Below are 19,448 nucleotides of genomic sequence, written 5' to 3' on the forward strand. Positions count from 1 at the left end.
CGTTTTATTTTAGCCGTTTCCTCTCCTCTTCGCTGGTTAATGTGTATTTGTTAGTGAATGGTGAATGTCTTTCAAATGTATATGGGAAAAAAAAAGGTCCTAAAAGTACCCTTGTAACAGTGTCCCAGGCGCTTTGCCCCTGTAACAGTGCCCCAGGCGCTTTGCCCCTGTAACAGTGCCCCAGGCGCTTTGCCCCTGTAACAGTGCCCCAGGCGCTTTGCCCCTGTAACAGTGCCCCAGGCGCTTTGCCCCTGTAACAGTGCCCCAGGCGCTTTGCCCCTGTAACAGTGCCCCAGGCGCTTTGCCCCTGTAACAGTGCCCCAGGCGCTTTGCCCCTGTAACAGTGCCCCAGGCGCTTTGCCCCTGTAACAGTGCCCCAGGCGCTTTGCCCCTGTAACAGTGCCCCAGGCGCTTTGCCCCTGTAACAGTGCCCCAGGCGCTTTGCCCCTGTAACAGTGCCCCAGGCGCTTTGCCCCTGTAACAGTGCCCCAGGCGCTTTGCCCCTGTAACAGTGCCCCAGGCGCTTTGCCCCTGTAACAGTGCCCCAGGCGCTTTGCCCCTGTAACAGTGCCCCAGGCGCTTTGCCCCTGTAACAGTGCCCCAGGCGCTTTGCCCCTGTAACAGTGCCCCAGGCGCTTTGCCCCTGTAACAGTGCCCCAGGCGCTTTGCCCCTGTAACAGTGCCCCAGGCGCTTTGCCCCTGTAACAGTGCCCCAGGCGCTTTGCCCCTGTAACAGTGCCCCAGGCGCTTTGCCCCTGTAACAGTGCCCCAGGCGCTTTGCCCCTGTAACAGTGCCCCAGGCGCTTTGCCCCTGTAACAGTGCCCCAGGCGCTTTGCCCCTGTAACAGTGCCCCAGGCGCTTTGCCCCTGTAACAGTGCCCCAGGCGCTTTGCCCCTGTAACAGTGCCCCAGGCGCTTTGCCCCTGTAACAGTGCCCCAGGCGCTTTCCACCAGAAATGTGGTGTTGGTGCTAGAAAAGTGTTACTGCAGTTTTGCCACTTGTGGAGAACATTCCCCCAGGGCTGCACTAGAGGTGTGTGAGAGATGCTGTCGCACAGGGCCCTGGGGGTGGCACTGTCGCTGCCCCATGGCACCTGCATATGGCCTGCAGGGTGCCTGGAATGGAATGGTGCCTGCAGGCACCCTGCAGCCTGTGGAGTAGTACTCCTCTACCTAGAGCATGTGGCCCCATCCACTTGGCATTACATCATGACATCACAACGTTTTGGGGCGACACAAGTCACACTGCCGTGCTCTTACTGCACAGCATTCTCCTATGCATCTTATCCCCAGAACAGCCCTCTATTATCATTTTGGATCTGTTTCATGTTCTATTGTAATATAAAGTTGCATAATCTCAGGCAAACGCATTTCTTTAGTAAACAATCTTAGGGTCGAATTCAATTTGCCACGTTAATTTACCCAGCCCCTTTTTAACGCCCATTAAATTAACGTGTTAACGGGCATTAACACATAGGGGGTATCCAGTTAGCCCTGAAGCCGGCACTTATTATGGAGGCAGGAGAAACTAAATCTCCGATGAGAAGGTGTTTTTCTGCCGATCGCGGCAGAGAAAATACATAGGTCCACGACTTTTCGCGGATCCTATGTATTTTCGTGAGAAAAACAGAACATTATCGGCCGTAATAAACGGGGTTTAATTGGATAGCACGGTAAAAAAAATCTGCGACAAATACCCGAACACCGGCGCAAAAAAAAAACGGTTTTTACACCCGAAAATTTTTGGAGCTAATTGGATACCCCCCATAAAATCCGTGATAAGTACATGGAAAGTACATGGACCTATGCGCTAACAGGGTCTCAGCACCTGATAACACGATAGTTATCAGTGATTTATTTTCGTCTCTGATCAGACCCAAAAATAAATCCCCGTTAAGTGCTGCCTTTGGGGCTAGATGAATAGCCCCGGGGGATCTATTAGCACGCGGTGAATTACCGCAGCTGATTGAATTCGCCCCCTTAATAATATAAAGGCAGAATCTGTTCGCTCAGTAAACCATCTAATGTTTCCATTTTAGGATTATGTGTGCAATCTGGCCGATCGACATTACAGAAAGATGTTGATGAAGAATATGTGGAGAACGTGGCACTCAGCTATCGAATTAAACTGGAAGGATAAGGTGGAGCAGGCCTGCCGAGCCAGAGCTGAGGAAGTGTGTACTGAGCTGTCTAATGACTATGAATCTAAGGTTGCCCAGGTACAGTCCCTCATCTGTGGTGTAACCATAGCTATGTATGGCAGAATACTTAGTTATACTCTAATGATCAGTGAACCTAATGTAATATTGTGTCTTCCATCGGGTGTGTCTAGCCAGGATATGATTGTGTAATCATTGCATCTATTTGTCCTTTTATATCTATAACATTTGGTGTCATGTATGTAGATGTCACTCTTCAGTGTGTCACGGCAGAAAACCGTTTGAGACACACGGTTCTAAGCTACAGCAGCAGTGCACATGCTTCCTTTACTTCCATTGATTATTAGGAGATAACTTTGCTTTCTTGTTACTCGTACTCTGACTTTTTCATGTCCTTTGTAGCTGAAAGGAGCCCTGGAAGAAGCCAGAGCAGAAGTGCAAATACTTCATGCGGAGAGAGGACAGTTTGAGGGCTCCATGAAGAAAGCGTTCATGCGTGGTGTCTGTGCATTAAATATGGAGGCAATGTCTATGTTTCAGGGGAGAGAGAGCCGGATGGATCAAGGTTGGTAACGTAAAGGACCACTAATTATATAAATGGGCTTAGCACAGAAGAATGCACAGTATATACTAGACATCGGATGCCCCTGTGCTGGCTATTAGTAGTGTCCTGTGTGTCAGAGTAGCTGCTACTGAGTAATATTGTATCACTTTAGCAGTATTCAATACTTCTATTGTGGGAAGAGATGCTCAAAGCTGTCCATGTAAGAAGTTACATTGAAAAGGTCTGAAGAAATTGTGTGTATTTGTCTTCTCAGTCTGCTGTCTCTGTCTGCTCTCTGTCATATAGTCACATCTGTCAGGACTCGGCCATGTTATCCCTTATGTGGATCCAATGAGTGCCCTCCCCTCACACTCCCTCCCAATGACATCACACATATGCCATGCCATTAGGCCATATACCCAAGCCCTTCAGTAGGATTGGCAGAAGAGTTACTAGAGGGAATAATGTCCCAGTGAAAAGTGTATTAGACAAATACAAAGGAATGACTGAAGAAATATATGCTTATAGTGCCTTGTAAGAAAATCCACTAACTGCTGGGGCTGATGATAATCATCTGATTTGCCGAGTGGTTTGTTATAGACGAGTGCCGCACCTTTGTCATATTGTATGGAATCTATGTGGCTCGTTGTTGGGAGTGCCGGACCATTTGATTCTGTGTGTGTGTGTATGTGTATGTATGTATGTGCATGTATATATATATATATCTATCCCACTAAGCTGTTTTAGCATGGTGCTACGCCCTGCCGTCTTCACCTGCGGGTTGCAGTGTCCTGCGGGTGGGGAAATGTGCGGTGACCCGGTCATCGCTGGTGAATAGACGCTGGGCGCATGCACCCAGCATCTATTCTCCCTGTCAGCAGCGCTTGGGGGCTGCCGGGCACGCCCCCAAGAGTGATGAAAAGGTGACATGTCTTATAGACATGCCCCCTTTCAGTGGCCACGCCCACCTTCGGCGCACGTGTAAGTACCTTCCCTAGCTCTGGCGCCCTGTATGCCGCCGGAGCTAGAGTGGACACTATATCTATATATATATATATATATATATATATATATATATAAATTATATAAAAACAGTGATCCGGCACGCACTATCTGTGAATGTGTACTGCTTGCTCCGGTGCCCTCCTTACAGGGAACGGCGTCCCCACCATATAAGAACACACAAGGCGGCACTCAGGGACAATCCACGTAAGGTATATGAACGATGACTACACAATAAACCACATCGTTTGTTTACCTTTATGTGGATCGTCTCTGAGTGCCGCCTCGTGTGTTCTTATATATATATATTATGGGTTGAGTATGAAATGCCAGCTGTCGTGATGCCGCTGGTCAGAATACCGACAGCAGCATTCCGACACCCATAGGGAAGACAGGTAAGTATTTTTCTAACCCTAACCTCCCCCCCCTTGCCTTCCCCTCCCCGCACCCTAAACCTAACACTCCCTACCCGGTGCCTAACCCTATATATATATACTGCACATGCAGTGAGGGACAGTGTCACTCACTGTTCATTTATCAATAGCTGCTGATTGGCTGACTATAGTGTCTTTCACTGTCAGCCACCACCCCCAGCAGCACACGGTGTCTCACTATGAACAGCACCAATGGCAATGAGCTGGGGGCGGGACTATTCTATGTGCTGCTGCTGATTGGCTGTCCAGAGTGTCTTTCACTGTCAGCCACCACCCCCAGCAGCACACATGCAGCCAGTGTCTCACTATGAACAGCACCAATGGCAATGAGCTGGGGGCAGGACTATTCTATGTGCTGCTGCTGATTGGCTGTCCAGAGTGTCTTTCACTGCCAGCCACATCCCTCAGCAGCATGCACCACACAGCAGCATTGTGTGTAAACTGTGTATTGAACAGTCAGTCAGAGAGCCAGCCAGCAACCCAAAGCATAACACACACCGTAACTGCAGCTGCCCACAGCCACATAGTGTAAAACATCGGGGGAGAAATCTAGTGATGGCGAGGAAACATTGTATCCTCACCATTGCAGGGTTAAACATCAAACATCGTAAATCATCCGACCGATGGTTCAGATGAAGCATCAAATGATTCCCATCCCTACTCAATGCTAATGAATGTACCCCTTGGCTTACAGGTGCTGTAAAAAATTCTGAGACAATAAGGGTGCACGGTCATAGAACATTTGGGAACCACTGCATTAGGCTATAAACAATTTCTTTATTAGTGTCCCCTGTATATTTAGCTTTTGTTTATATCGGCAGCACTGTATGTTTTGAAATGTAGTGTATTTATTAGCAAAGGTAATAGTGTGCTCTATCACATAGGGCTCATCCACACGCATGTATTGCTGTGTCTACCTCGTGGACAGTAGAGTAGAGTTCAATACTATTTATCTGATGGTTTTCTCCATTTGGAATACAAAACAAGAAACCAGATGAGTCTATAACAAACACATCAGCTTTTACTAGTTTTATATTGCCAGACCAAATGGATGGTGACACCTGCCTTGTTGTTAGGTTACAGGACCTGATATTTTCCCTAATAGTTTGTTTAAAAAAATGTACCTTTTATATAGGTGATGGTGGGCGTGTGATACCAAACTGACCACAAGATGGCACTGTAACATTGAATTCATATTTCATTCTGACTGTAGCTACTGGAGGAAGATTCAGTTACATATTACTATCTTGTTTCCAAGTCTATTAACCCATTCTCCTATTCACTGAAAATATGATTCATTCAGTCCTTTTATTTAGATATAATGTGAATATGGGAGACTTTTTTTTTTTTTTTTTTAGAATTTTAGGGATTATTAGTAGATTTTCTTTAATATTGTAATTTCAACTGTCATTGTTAAATAAACTGATATTTTTCCTGTGTCACACTGCTGAAGATTGCAGTTTGCTCAGACATAGTAATTGCACCTCATAATCCATAGCAGATCATCCACCCAGGAGAGAAGACCACGGTTCTAGCCCATCAGTAACATTTCAGCAGTTGCCAACCACCTCTGCTCCTCTGAGCTCCTCCCAACATGATCTTCAGACGTCCGTCCACACTCCAGCCGTCATGTCTGAGCAAAATGTGAGTGAAAACAAATATATAATATATATTTGTGTAGAACAGTGGCTTGTATCTGCTATTTGCGCACATGAACCAATTTGTCTTCTAAGTGCACTAAAGTCCACAACCACTTCCCAGTCTTTGGAACCACCCCTGTAAATAATTAATCTTCACATTTTTGCATTATATTTGTAGAATGTCGCTAAAACTACAACCTATTTCTACTCCTTTTATATCCTGAAGTAGGAAAACTTGGTGGCAGAGTGGTTAGTAATGCTGCCTCTTGGCACTGGGATCATGTGTTTAATTCCCTGACCTGGGCCTTATCTGTATGGCGTTTGTATGTTCTCCCCGTGTTTGTGTGGCTTTCTCCAGGTGCTCCGGTTTCCCCACGCACTGGCAGGATAATTGGCTGCATACCGTAGTGTGTATGGGGTAGGGAATTTAGAATGTATGCTCCAGGGGTGCAGGGATTGATGTGAATGACGAACTGTCTATGTACACCACTGCCTAATTGGTTGTGCTACTTAAATAATGATGGTGATGATAATTAAGGGCATTGGAACTGTATTTATTACTTGTGTCACTTTCATGTAGGCAGTTATTGCATTGCTTCAAGGGCGTCTAGAAATTAGATTCCCTGTGGTCTTAAAATGCCTCTCATCATAACTACAGAGATTACGTTGTGTTTCCATCATCTCTGACCAGCCCTTGTAGGACTTTAACTCTTACAGGCCTACAAAACTGTGCTTTTATTCAGAAATTTGGGAACACCTCCCTAAATGCACATTCTCCATGCCCACCACCAGCTCAAATAAATAAAATCATCCCTCAAAATTTCCATTTTGTCTTTGCACTGAGGTGTAAAACTAGATGCGCGCCTCCTGCTTACCCCACACTGAGCAATGAAGCCTCCGATCCATCCAGCTCCTCCCACCAGGTGGTGTAATCTGCTGATGTAACGCAGGCATTTACCCTTTTACGTGACTGTATTTGTAGGATGTCCCAGAACAGCATTTGCTCGGAATGCTTGCACTTAATTCAATAAGCTTTTGTGAGTGAGGTGGTTCTGCCGTAGAAAGCTGGCGCCATATCCGTGATCAGCTGCCATATTGCTCACTCTGCAGGTTACTTTTATTATATAACAGTTACTTATATAGGGACAGCATACTCTGTTGCACTTTACAACTGGAAACAAAGCAATAATAAAACGGTAATAACGTATAATATCAGAGTGGTAAGGGACCCTGCTCGCAAGATTACACTCTGTAGGCAAATAGGCTTTGATACACTAGTATAGTGCTACTTATGGCATATTGGACCAGCCAGATTGCGGATTAGGTGGCGGGATGACGTCCAAGATGAAGTGGCAAAAAGACGCTCGATAATGTTACATTGAAATAAGTAATTGTGAGATAGTGCTATGCTGCTATCATTACAGAGAGCTATAAAATGTGCTCCTTATCATAGTACAAGTATTTTCCACAATGCCTATGTAAACGTATAGTGATAATTTACAACTATAGTGTCACAAATCAGGAAGGCTTACATGGCAAGCTGAATGCTGTAACCTAGCAAACATTGACCTACATTTGTGGGCGTTTAAACCATGTAAGGTAAATGTAGTAAATAGACACAGCTGGGGAATTTATTTATTTATAGGCAGCTAAATGCCGCTATTATTAAATTATAACAGTGACCTTTTGTCCTCAGGAACGCTGCATAATAAATGTATAAGGGAGAGCAAAGCAATGGCTCTATTGTGAGCTTAATGTGATGATTACAAATTTCCAGCATGTATTGTGTAGTCAGTGTGTCCCCCTATCAGCGTGCAATGCATGACTATAATAATAGTACAGAGAATACCAGTCACAGGGATGGAGAAAGTGAAACCTGGACAACCTGCATAGATGGCGTGTACTGTATTTAGTTATTATCTCACAACATACAATAATTTGTATGTTGGTGCATCTGTGCTTTTCTGTACATTAAGTGGCTCTTGTCACACTACACCACCTATGAGGAAGCATGGTGCAATTTGTACTAAAACTTCATGCCTCATTCTTTCTACATGGATGGAGCTTAGTCAAGTACTTCCACATCGCAAGCACAGTCATAACACAGTCACCATAAGTAAGGAGAGATCCGGGTTTAGGAATACACCATGGGGTGGGGGGGTATTAGTGGTGGGTTATACTATTTTTCAGTTTGTGCAGGGCACAAGTACTTGGAACTCGTACATATTAATTTACATGCCTTAGACAATGTGTATGTTTTTATTTAATTGTCCCTCAGAGGTTTACGTATCCTCATGGGTAATTACATTGTGCATGTTTTCATCTGTTTCCATTTATTTTATACATTATTTCTTTTTCTTTTAGTTTAAGCTTCAGTTTGGTCCATCAACTGCTTCCGAGTGTAAAGATGATGTGAGCACTCCAGTTGTAATATCTGCTACAACATCAGGATCAAGTATTTTATCAACTCAGAACCTGGTAATTACTAACATGATCTGTAATATAATGACTGCTACACTACTTCAATTAGAGAGGAGACCTGTATAGAAGTAGAAGAGTATTTGTCCATTTGATTACTATAGAAGAGATTAGTAGGGCTTCTGATTATAAATAAAAGTTACATTTTAAGTAGCACAGGGCTACATGGTATAGGCCTGCAGTCAGTTATATGTACTTATATAGGAAATTAGAGTGCAGCCCAATAACAAGTCTTCAGACAGGGAGGATTATGGATTGCCTGCCCCAACATGAATAGTCGAGGCCTCTGCCAATCTATACGATGAAGCTAATCCATTAAGCATTTAGGGTTGTTGGGATGGGAATCGGTATGATTTACCACCGGACGCATGTCCGGCGGTTGGAATCCCGGCAGCAGTGGAAATCCCGATCGTCCTCAGGTATTAGCTAACCTAATTCTACTCCCTAACCCTCCCTTAGGGGTGCTAACCCTAACCTCCCCTCCAGTACCTAACACTAATCCCCCTCTAAGTCCCCCGGGGGGGTACCTAACCCTCCCCTCTTCCCCTAGCCTAAACATAACCTCCCGGGGGGGTGCCTAGCCCTAAGTCCCCTCCGGGAACCCTAAACCTAACACACCCTTCCCCCTCCGCTTGGCGCCCATCGTCGGCATATCGGCGCCCTTGCCGGGATATGACGGTCGGGAAGTCGGCTGTTGGGATTAGGACGCATACTTTGGGATGCAGTAAATGTCTGGTTCTGAAAGGGTTACGTTATCTTTGCATAAAGAAGACTCAAAAATAAAATGCATTTTCACATAAATTGCAGAAAATAAATGAATTATGTCTCTGTAGAGATGAGAAGAGTTTTATGGTGCGTTATAGAGCAATATATTCTTCAGTTGTCATCTCAGGCAGCATAGTACAGTATATAGCGACAACTGCATATGCAACAAATGTATACGTGTCTTACAGGATAATTGTGGTGTTTTTTTTTTAATATAGTAAAATGTATAATAGTTATACCATTTAACATACACTGCACATTTCAAGTACACTTTGAACTGTTGTTACCCCTGTAATTATGGAGTATAATATTTGGGTTTTGTTACTTTATTTTTTCAGTTAGACTGAAAACCTGATCTATAACATTGACCTTCTCTTTGGTGCTATTCTCAATTACAGCCATTTTACTTCATTAGCAACATTTCAACTTTCATTATGTAAATTGTATATAATAAAACTGTCAAGTACAGTCACTTATTAATTGAATTCAAGCTGGCTGCCTAGAAACCCTAACCCTCAAGCTGGTTGCCTAGAAACCCTAACCCTCAAGCTGGTTGCCTAGAAACCCTACCCCTCAAGCTGGCTGCCTAGAAACCCTACCCCTCAAGCTGGCTGCCTAGAAACCCTACCCCTCAAACTGGCTGCCTAGAAACCCTACCCCTCAAGCTGGCTTACTAGAAACCCTACCCCTCAAGCTGGCTGCCTAGAAACCCTACCCCTCAAACTGGCTGCCTAGAAACCCTACCCCTCAAGCTGGCTGCCTAGAAACCCTACCCCTCAAGCTGGCTGCCTAGAAACCCTACCCCTCAAGCTGGCTGCCTAGAAACCCTACCCCTCAAGCTGGCTGCCTAGAAACCCTACCCCTCAAGCTGGCTGCCTAGAAACCCTACCCCTCAAGCTGGCTGCCTAGAAACCCTACCCCTCAAGCTGGCTGCCTAGAAACCCTACCCCTCAAGCTGGCTGCCTAGAACCCCTACCCCTTTTACTTGCTGCTTAGAAAATGTTACTTATTACACACAGTCCACACACAACTTTACAAATACACTCGTACATCCCAGTGAGCCCAGGCAAACATTACTATTTGACAGGATCATGTAGCCCACTAAGAACCTTTGCAATCTGGCTGGACCAATATGCAATATGTAGCACTGATCCTCATGTATCACATTCCTATTTCCCTATAGACTGTAAGCTTGCTAACTGAGCCTTCTTGCCTCTTTGTCTGTCTGTATTACCCAGTCTTTTTTATTACTGTTTTGTTCCCAATTGTAAAGCGCAACGGAATATGGTGACGCTATATAAATGTTAGTAATAATAACAAATCTAGGTGTCGCCCTTGCACCAAATTCTGTTACATTTGTTTAAGCAACATCCACAAATTATGCATGCATCTCCTATAAGTCACTGCAAAACCCTTAGTGCTTGCTAATCTGCATTGACTTCCCCGAATCAGACTTTTTCACCCCTACAATCCCCCCTATTGCACAGCGTCTAGACTACTTATTCTTGAAAAACATTCCCCTACAGTTGTTCTGCTTTACCTGTACCTATAGTACATTTTCTCCTTTACTGTAATGAATTAAATAGATTTTATTTACAGCTATAGTACAATGTTTTTTGTAAGCAGCACCCTCTCTGGGGATCCGTAGCCATTTTCAGGCAAGTTTATGACATTTCTCAAACTATCTTCCTTACATCACTAGTGTATTCTACCAGATAACCACCCCACTACATAGTACACACTGTACTCTATTCTGTGTCTGTACCCAAACCACCTACTGAGCCCTAAACCAACATTGCTATATACCCTGCTATAGACCCACTAAGAACTTTCTCTCATTGCTATAGACCCTGCTATATACCCACTAAGAACTTTCTCTCATTGCTATAGACCCTGCTATAGACCCACTAAGAACTTTCTCTCATTGCTATATACCCTGCTATAGACCCACTAAGAACTTTCTCTCATTGCTATAGACCCTGCTATAGACCCACTAAGAACTTTCTCTCATTGCTATATACCCTGCTATAGACCCACTAAGAACTTTCTCTCATTGCTATAGACCCTGCTATAGACCCACTAAGAACTTTCTCTCATTGCTATAGACCCTGCTATAGACCCACTAAGAACTTTCTCTCATTGCTATAGACCCTGCTATAGACCCACTAAGAACTTTCTCTCATTGCTATAGACCCTGCTATAGACCCACTAAGAACTTTCTCTCATTGCTATAGACCTTGCTATAGACCCACTAAGAACTTTCTCTCATTGCTATAGACCCTGCTATAGACCCACTAAGAACTTTCTCTCATTGCTATAGACCCTGCTATAGACCCACTAAGAACTTTCTCTCATTGCTATAGACCCTGCTATAGACCCACTAAGAACTTTCTCTCATTGCTATATACCCTGCTATATACCCACTAAGAACTTTCTCTCATTGCTATAGACCCTGCTATAGACCCACTAAGAACTTTCTCTCATTGCTATATACCCTGCTATAGACCCACTAAGAACTTTCTCTCATTGCTATAGACCCACTAAGAACTTTCTCTCATTGCTATATACCCTGCTATAGACCCACTAAGAACTTTCTCTCATTGCTATATACCCTGCTATAGACCCACTAAGAACTTTCTCTCATTGCTATAGACCCTGCTATAGACCCACTAAGAACTTTCTCTCATTGCTATATACCCTGCTATAGACCCACTAAGAACTTTCTCTCATTGCTATAGACCCTGCTATAGACCCACTAAGAACTTTCTCTCATTGCTATAGACCCTGCTATAGACCCACTAAGAACTTTCTCTCATTGCTATAGACCCTGCTATAGACCCACTAAGAACTTTCTCTCATTGCTATAGACCCTGCTATAGACCCACTAAGAACTTTCTCTCATTGCTATAGACCCTGCTATAGACCCACTAAGAACTTTCTCTCATTGCTGTCTGACCTGACTAATATGCAGTGTTTGGTCTTAACCTCATGTATCTAACTATTATTACATAAATACCCAGCCTGGTGGTGATATTAGTGCAACTTTATTGTTCCAAAGTGTAAAGCTCTGCAGACTATGCTGGTGCTATATAAATACATGTTAAAAGAATAACAAATTGTATTTCAGCAAGATTTCTTCACTAGGCAATAACTCTGGCAACCCTAGATTCAGTTACCTTTTACACAATATTGTATGCACTAGAGCTCTAAAGAGGGTGTCCTGTACTCGCAGCCCTAGAGAACAGATACTATATGTAGATTTGAGTGAGTGTAATAGATTTGTTTTGTTAACCATAATTATTTTCATTTTATCTTTAAATTTATTCTACTTTACCTATTTTTCTTGATGTACACATGTCATCATACACCTATTAATTTTGTGCAATATGGCGTGAGATGCCTGCTGTGACCCACAAGTATCAATTGCTATGCTGCTTACATTTTCCTCAGTATTGCATCTTAGTACGTACACATATATGGCCTGAAACTGAGATTTACACTAATACAATCACAACTGTGATCTAAAACTATATTCATTGGGAATCTGTATGTAATCCTGACAGTCTGGGTGCCTCCTGTCAAAATACCGACAGCAGCATCCCGATGGTCGGTATCCCGACAGGGGTCGGGTAAATATACTAACCCTCCCTTCTTGTAGCCTAAACCTAATCCTCTCGACCCCGCACCCTGACCCTCCCCGTTAGTGGCTAAACCTAACCCTTCCCCCCCCTTATTGCCTAACCCTCCCCCCCCCCCAGTGGTGCCTAACTCTCCCCCCTAGGGGTACCTAACCCCACTACCTAAACCATAACTCCCCCAATGGCTGCTGACAGATAAGATGCCCTGGATTTACCTGTTTCGGGATGGGACCTTCTGGATTCCGGCGTCGGGAGTTAAGTTAGGCGTCGAAATACTGACGCCTATCTTAAGTCCCGTGTCGGGCTTCCCCTCGTCGGGATTTAGACCAACTGCATCCCATTCATTGTATGAGCAATATTGTGTACAGGATGTTTGTAACTAAACTTCTAAGTGTCATTGCCTAGCATCAGACACAATCTGTGTGTTCCCAGTATGAATTGGGTAAGGACAGACCTACCGTAGCCAATCCGAGTATTAGGAAAGTACTTTAGTAGATGAGTAAGGGAGGCAGGACCTGTGCCCTGCTGTGACGGGAGGGTGGTATATGCCGGGAGCAGGGTCATTGTGAGCCATATGGAATGGACTAGGTTTGACAATGGACTCAACTTTAGGCCAAATTAATCTAGTCCTGTAATGTGACGATATTTGTCATTCCAGTCACAAGGTTGTACAGTATACTGTATGCTGCAGCCTCAGGAAACTGTGTTTCCGCTATATCCACTGATTAGTTATATATGATTGTTAAATATATAAAACTTTATTAAATTATTGCACAAGTATTAGAAAATCAAACATTTTGCAAGTTTAGGGTGGAAATCTATAAGTTATACATTCTAGCAGAATATTACTTAGCGGAGCTCTGGAACGTCTGCTGTGCATGGCAAAGTGTTCTTGCTCTTCCCTTGGTAAGTCAGAAACATCTCGTATACACTACTAGTATGAAAGTTAAAAAGACCATTTTTTATTTGTATATGTGAGTGCAGTCAGATTAGTTACATTACACGATTCTATAAATGCTGAACAGCATTCACTCTACTTGTAATGTGTCAGACGTTCTCACTGTTTAGCAGATACATTTCATATTTTCTTTATTTTGCAGCCAATGACAAGAGTTTTAACATCAGGTCAGCAGAAGGCTGGGAGGACTATAACCGCCCGCGTCACAGCGCGCTCTGATCTAGCGCAGAAGATCAGTAAGACTGGTGGTAACATTGGCTCCATGGGGGTTTCACCACCAATGAGTTCCATTGTGGTTGAAAAACATCATCCAGTAACTCAGGTAACTGTCTATTTGCTCAGTAATGTTGTGATACATGTGGGTGTCAGAAATACCCAGCAATATTTAAAAATGCTGATTTAACAGCCTGAACTATTCTGCTGCCAAAGCTGGGAATGTAAGCCCTACCTGTATACAACCTAGCTGCTAAGGGCAAAGTGTAATGTTAGCAACTCCCTCGGCAGCAGTTGGCCTGTTATAGCCGTGTATGTGGCCCCAAAACAACAACATTGTCTAATAATACAAATCCTGACCATTTTGCTAAGATCATTGATCATATTGATGAATGTAGTTGGAAGATGGTGACTATTGGCCTGTGTGCAGTCATCCTCCATCGGCTCTCAGTAGCCTAACAGCATGCTGAGATAAGCAGAGTCTCTCCCCTACTTCCTCCCTGATACTCAGTAGTACTTCTCATTGGTGTGAAGCAGGAGGCAGCGGTGGCAGTGACTGCTTTTCTGTTAGATGGGTCAATTAATATGCTGATCATCCAAGCAACAGTTCCTTCTCCCGGCAGAGGCAGGGATGCTACAGTAGCCTATCCGCAGAGGTGAGAAGGATGCTACAGAGCCTCTCCCTGGTGGAGGCAGGGATGCTACAGTTTTCTCTTCCCCAAAGGAGGGAGGGATGCTATAGAGCTTCTTCCCGGAGGAGGGAGGGATGCTACAGAGCCTCTCCCCAGAGGAGGGAGGGATACTACAGTAGCCTCTTCCCCGGAGGAGGGAGGGATGCTACAGAGCCTCTCCCCGGCGGAGGCAGGGATGCTACAGTTTTCTCTTCCCCAAAGGAGGGAGGGATGCTACAGAGCCTCTCCCCAGAGGAGGGAGGGATACTACAGTAGCCTCTTCCCCAGAGGAGGGAGGGATGCTACAGAGCCTCTCCCCGGAGGAGGGAGGGATGCTACAGAGCCACGCACAGAGGAGGGAGGGATACTACAGTAGCCTCTTCCCCGGAGGAGGGAGGGATGCTACAGAGCCTCTCCCCAGAGGAGGGAGGGATGCTACAGAGCCTCTCCCCGGAGGAGGGAGGGATACTACAGTAGCCTCTTCCCTGGAGGAGGCAGGGATGCTACAGAGCCTCTTCCCTGGAGGAGGCAGGGATGCTACAGAGCCTCTTCCCTGGAGGAGGCAGGGATGCTACAGAGCCTCTCCCTGGAGGAGGCAGGGATGCTACAGAGCTTTTCTCCGGAGGAAGGAGGGATGCTACAGACTTTGAAATGCCTGGACTTGTCCTTACTGTATTCTTCCTCTAACATACAGTAATAAGACTTGTCTTTTTAATTAATATAAGTTGTTTGTGCTATTTAAAAAGGGTCAAGAAGAGCATTGTATTTCATTCCTCTTCACTGTTTCATTAATACATATATTATGTCTTTAAAGCAAACAATCTCTCAAGCCACAGCTGCAAAATACCCTCGTTCAGTACAACCAAGTGCCAGCTCCCACAGTGGCAGGGGCACCGGACAGAACGCTAGAACATCACATGCTCACACCGGCATCCATTCAATAAAAGTTGTCGACTGATCTGCTCTGGTTGATTTGTTATAAACTCACAGCCAAGTCAGCAAGAAGAGGGGTTCTCAGCACAATGCAATGCAAGTTATACCATTTTGGGATCATTTAAAGCCTTGATTCTAGATGGAACTTATCTACGTCTGAATCAGATTTTTAGTACAACAAAACCTTTTGGACGTGTGCTGATCCTAAACTGTGGAAGAGAGTTTTCATGTTGCCATAGAGTGCAGTGGAAAAAAAAGCCTTAATGTGTTTTGTATGGGTTGTATAGTATTTATCATTGATTTTATTTTTATAAACTTTTTTGTACACCTTTTTACATGTTTTACAGAATAAAAACAATTATATACTCAAAAAGGTTTGTTTTCATTAAATTGAAAGGCTAACATGAATGTGGGACAAATGGTGGTTGCTTGGTAAATACAGTTAAAGTCCTTATTCATTTTCTAGGGATAGTCTACAACAAGGGGGAACATTGCCATGTCCCGTATTTAGGAGGAATATGCTTCTTTGTACTCTATACTATTAACATCATTATGGTTTTTGTTCTGCATCTTCCATAATGTATGTTTATACACAAGAAGTGGGTTTGGTTTAGTTAGCACCATAATACATTTTTTTTTTTTAGACTATGAGTTATATAGTCGGTTTATACGTATATCTGTTACCTTTTATAGCTACACTATATGATCACACAATCTAAAGTATAACACTTTGGTGAAAAATCTACGAGCCAGGTTATAATATTACAAACAGCATTAACCATAAAATATATTTTATGCATTATAACTGCTAATAACAATTATCATTAATGTGCCCTCCAGTGTTACCGTAGTGGATGTTCTCACAGTTATGGATAAGTATAAGTGTAGGGCTGAGAGAAAACACGAATTACATTTATGAAACAGTAGGTATCAAAGTTAACCCTTAACACATGTGCCTTTTATAGTATGAAAATCTGCTTCCAATTTAATTTCTGGAAAGAAAAATACTTGCACAACTAGCGCTGCAAAAGTACATTCAGAGGAATAAAATATACCAGAACTGATCATCAGAAGAGAAATCTCATAGGGAGTGATTCAGCAAGGACCGTAATTACAAAGCTGCACGCAGGCTATAGATACAGTATATGATATATGCACATAGGCTATAGATACAATATATGATATATGCACGCAGGTTATAGATACAGTATATGATATATGCACATAGGCTATAGATACAGTATATGATATATGCACACAGGCTATAGATAGTATATGATATATGCACATAGGCTATAGATACAGTATATGATATATGCACACAGGCTATAGATACAGTATATGATATATGCACACAGGCTATAGATACAGTATATGATATATGCACACAGGCTATAGATACAGTATATGATATATGCACGCAGGCAGCTTTGCAATTAAGTTCTAGCTATTATGCAATTGCAGCAGGAGGTGTATGACACGCGAAGGTGGACGGTGCCGGGCCACCAGCCAGCTGAGTAAGCCAAAGCTTATTCAGGCTGGCCGGCTCGGGAGCCCAGGAGATTGCGTTGATGCAGTCCCTGTTCTTACCACTGCCGGAAAACTAGGCGGACACACCACCGTTTCCGGGAACACCGGCCGCCCCCACACCGCCACTTAAATGCCTCTGCCTGTCAATCAGACAGAGGCATAGAAGGGTCTGCGTGCAATTACACAGGATTCATTCTACACACTTGCAGAAGGAATCGGTATGAAATGAATCGGTTCAAATCTCGACAGCGGCTGCCCGACATGGGTGAAAATTCCGATCGTCCCCAGGTAAGTATTTACTAACCTAACCTCCCCCCCTAACCCTCCTTAGGGGTGCCTAACCCTAACCTTCTCCCCAGTGCCTAACCCTAATCCCCCCTCTAAGTGCCTAAACCTAACCCCCCCTTCCCTGCCACCTACGTCCGCCGGCTTCTCGACTGCATACCCTCGCAGAATGGGTCCAGCGCACGCACAGATTCCTGATAATAGTGAATCTGGTCCATAATACCACAGCATCACATTGCCCAGTTGTCTCATGATCTCCCAGTTAGACTTATTAGGACGTGAAGCAGAGGCACATGTGTAGATTGGAACAACCTCCACATTAATAGACTATTGGAAGGAGAACCATCAGCGAGGTTCTGAATACAGTAGAATCAACGATTCATTTTCTCCAGTAAGCATGAAGGGGAAATCCCATCTTTATGTACAGTCAGGGTGCACAAGTCATCTGTTAGGGACAAAAGGCACCAGGTAAGAGAAGAAATGCACCTAGTGAGCACTGTAATTTATTCAACCCTCCAGGTGCCACCATCTCTTTCAAGGTGTTTTATGCCTTGGATTGGATAGAATGCTTTTTGTATAAAGAATCTCACACAGAAGCAGTTTGGAAAAGCATTATGGATATGTTATCAATTACTCTTAAAATGTAAATTCTATTTATGTTTTTGAAACTTCATTTCTATACAGTCCTCCAGTCATAGTTGGGCCTGATGTGTCTCCTGTAGTGAGGCTGACACAACCCCAGAAGCTTGCTTTCTTCTTTTAGTTATTGTCAACTTTTAAACACTCCACCTGCTTCTCCTCTCTTCTACTGCAGATATGTTGGCCACACCTGGGCCTGTAATGGAGTGTTGTCCATTTCTATATTGCACTGCTCACTCTTATATTACTATTTTACAATTCTCTACCGTGACCACTGTCCTTACCATTGATTGCTGAGTTTTGGTTTTATTTTCTCCAGTTTTCTTGAATACTCCAATTAAAAAGAAAAAAAACAGCACTTGGTGCATCGAGTACAGACTCAATGCTGGTCAGCAGTGTGGAGAGTCATTCAATTGTTGGGAATATTCTCCACCATAGGAATAGTTCCCTGAGCAAGATCACACATGCGCAGTCTCCAGCTAGAAATGTTTTCTCTATGGGATCACATACAGGGTTCACTATATTACAACATCATCCTGTCAAGAATTACCAAGAAATGTCAATGTGGTGTCAGAATCAGCATTGAGGACTCTGTATTATCCATTCTGGATCGGAGAGCGACATACTCTGACAGCAGCCTCCAATGCTACCGGCCAAGAAGCTCATCTTCCCAAAGAGAAAGCTGTGTAAACCTATAAGGCTGGTATTCTCATCAGCAGAGAATACCAGTGGTGGTCTTCACAAGTCACCAGGTAGACTCCTGAAGCAGAATTGTGACATTGAAAGCAGTAAAAGGAATATACTTGAAAAGTATTCCATGTCGCTGGCAAGGAAAATGGTCTGTCAGATTTCCTAACCAGCAGGCAAATGAATGCAGGATAATGGGCTCTACATTAGGAAGTCTTCCAGTTGCTGATAGAAAGAATTGGTTTGCCACAGATGGACATTAAGGCAACAGACCAGAATGCCAAAGTACCAACATGCTTCTTTCTACAGCAAGTTACAGAGAAAGAAGATTGATCCATTGTCGATCATATGGAGGGTACAGGTAGTTTTCCCTCCATTTTCTTCATGTCTTGCCTGCTAAGGATCAAAAAAAGAAAATTGTAAACCTTGTACAAGAAGGAGCAACAAATCATCCTGTACTGTGTGTTTTTCATTAAGCAATCTCCAATCATCTGCCGATTTCCACCGGTGTTCAATAACATTGATAAAGCGCTCAGTTCTCAAGATCAAATATGTGTGACATATATGGTCCCAAAAAGAGAGTTGGAAGTGTCACCAGCACTGACAATGTGGGTATATGTCACAGAGTATGGGAAGTATACCAAATATAGGTCACAGAAGAAGTGATGGGTAGGTTGAAAATATTTCACATACTGTTCATAACTGCAATGTGACACATATAGTATGGATCACCGGCATTCAGACATACAGTACGTATATGTTTTAAATATCTACAGTAGAGATTAATGGTATCAAGAAATCAGCTGAGAAAAATAATGCATAAATAATAAAAAAAAATGGAGATAAGAGGAAGGGAGGGCCTAGGTATCAAA

The 19,448-nt window shown here is 43.6% G+C and overlaps 1 protein-coding gene across 5 annotated transcripts in view; it reads left to right on the forward strand.

Moving 5' to 3' along the window:
* The window catches only part of POC5 (POC5 centriolar protein), a 64,985-nt gene extending 49,207 nt beyond the window's left edge, over window positions 1-15,778 (forward strand). For 4 of the 5 annotated variants that reach the window (XM_088443685.1, XM_088443689.1, XM_088443686.1 and 1 more), the window contains 6 exons: window positions 2,040-2,219; window positions 2,562-2,724; window positions 5,638-5,783; window positions 8,144-8,257; window positions 13,761-13,940; window positions 15,317-15,778. In XM_088443685.1, the coding sequence (XP_088299811.1) occupies window positions 2,040-2,219; window positions 2,562-2,724; window positions 5,638-5,783; window positions 8,144-8,257; window positions 13,761-13,940; window positions 15,317-15,460 (927 nt within the window). In that variant the 3' untranslated portion in view covers window positions 15,461-15,778. The remainder of the gene's footprint in view (window positions 1-2,039; window positions 2,220-2,561; window positions 2,725-5,637; window positions 5,784-8,143; window positions 8,258-13,760; window positions 13,941-15,316) is intronic. The other variant, XM_088443687.1, reaches the window with a different exon arrangement.
* The last annotated feature ends 3,670 nt before the right edge of the window (window positions 15,779-19,448 follow it).

This window comes from Taudactylus pleione, unplaced genomic scaffold (assembly GCF_031769625.1).
Source record: "Taudactylus pleione unplaced genomic scaffold, aTauple2 ptg000333l, whole genome shotgun sequence".
NCBI classification, from domain to species: Eukaryota; Metazoa; Chordata; class Amphibia; order Anura; family Myobatrachidae; genus Taudactylus; species Taudactylus pleione.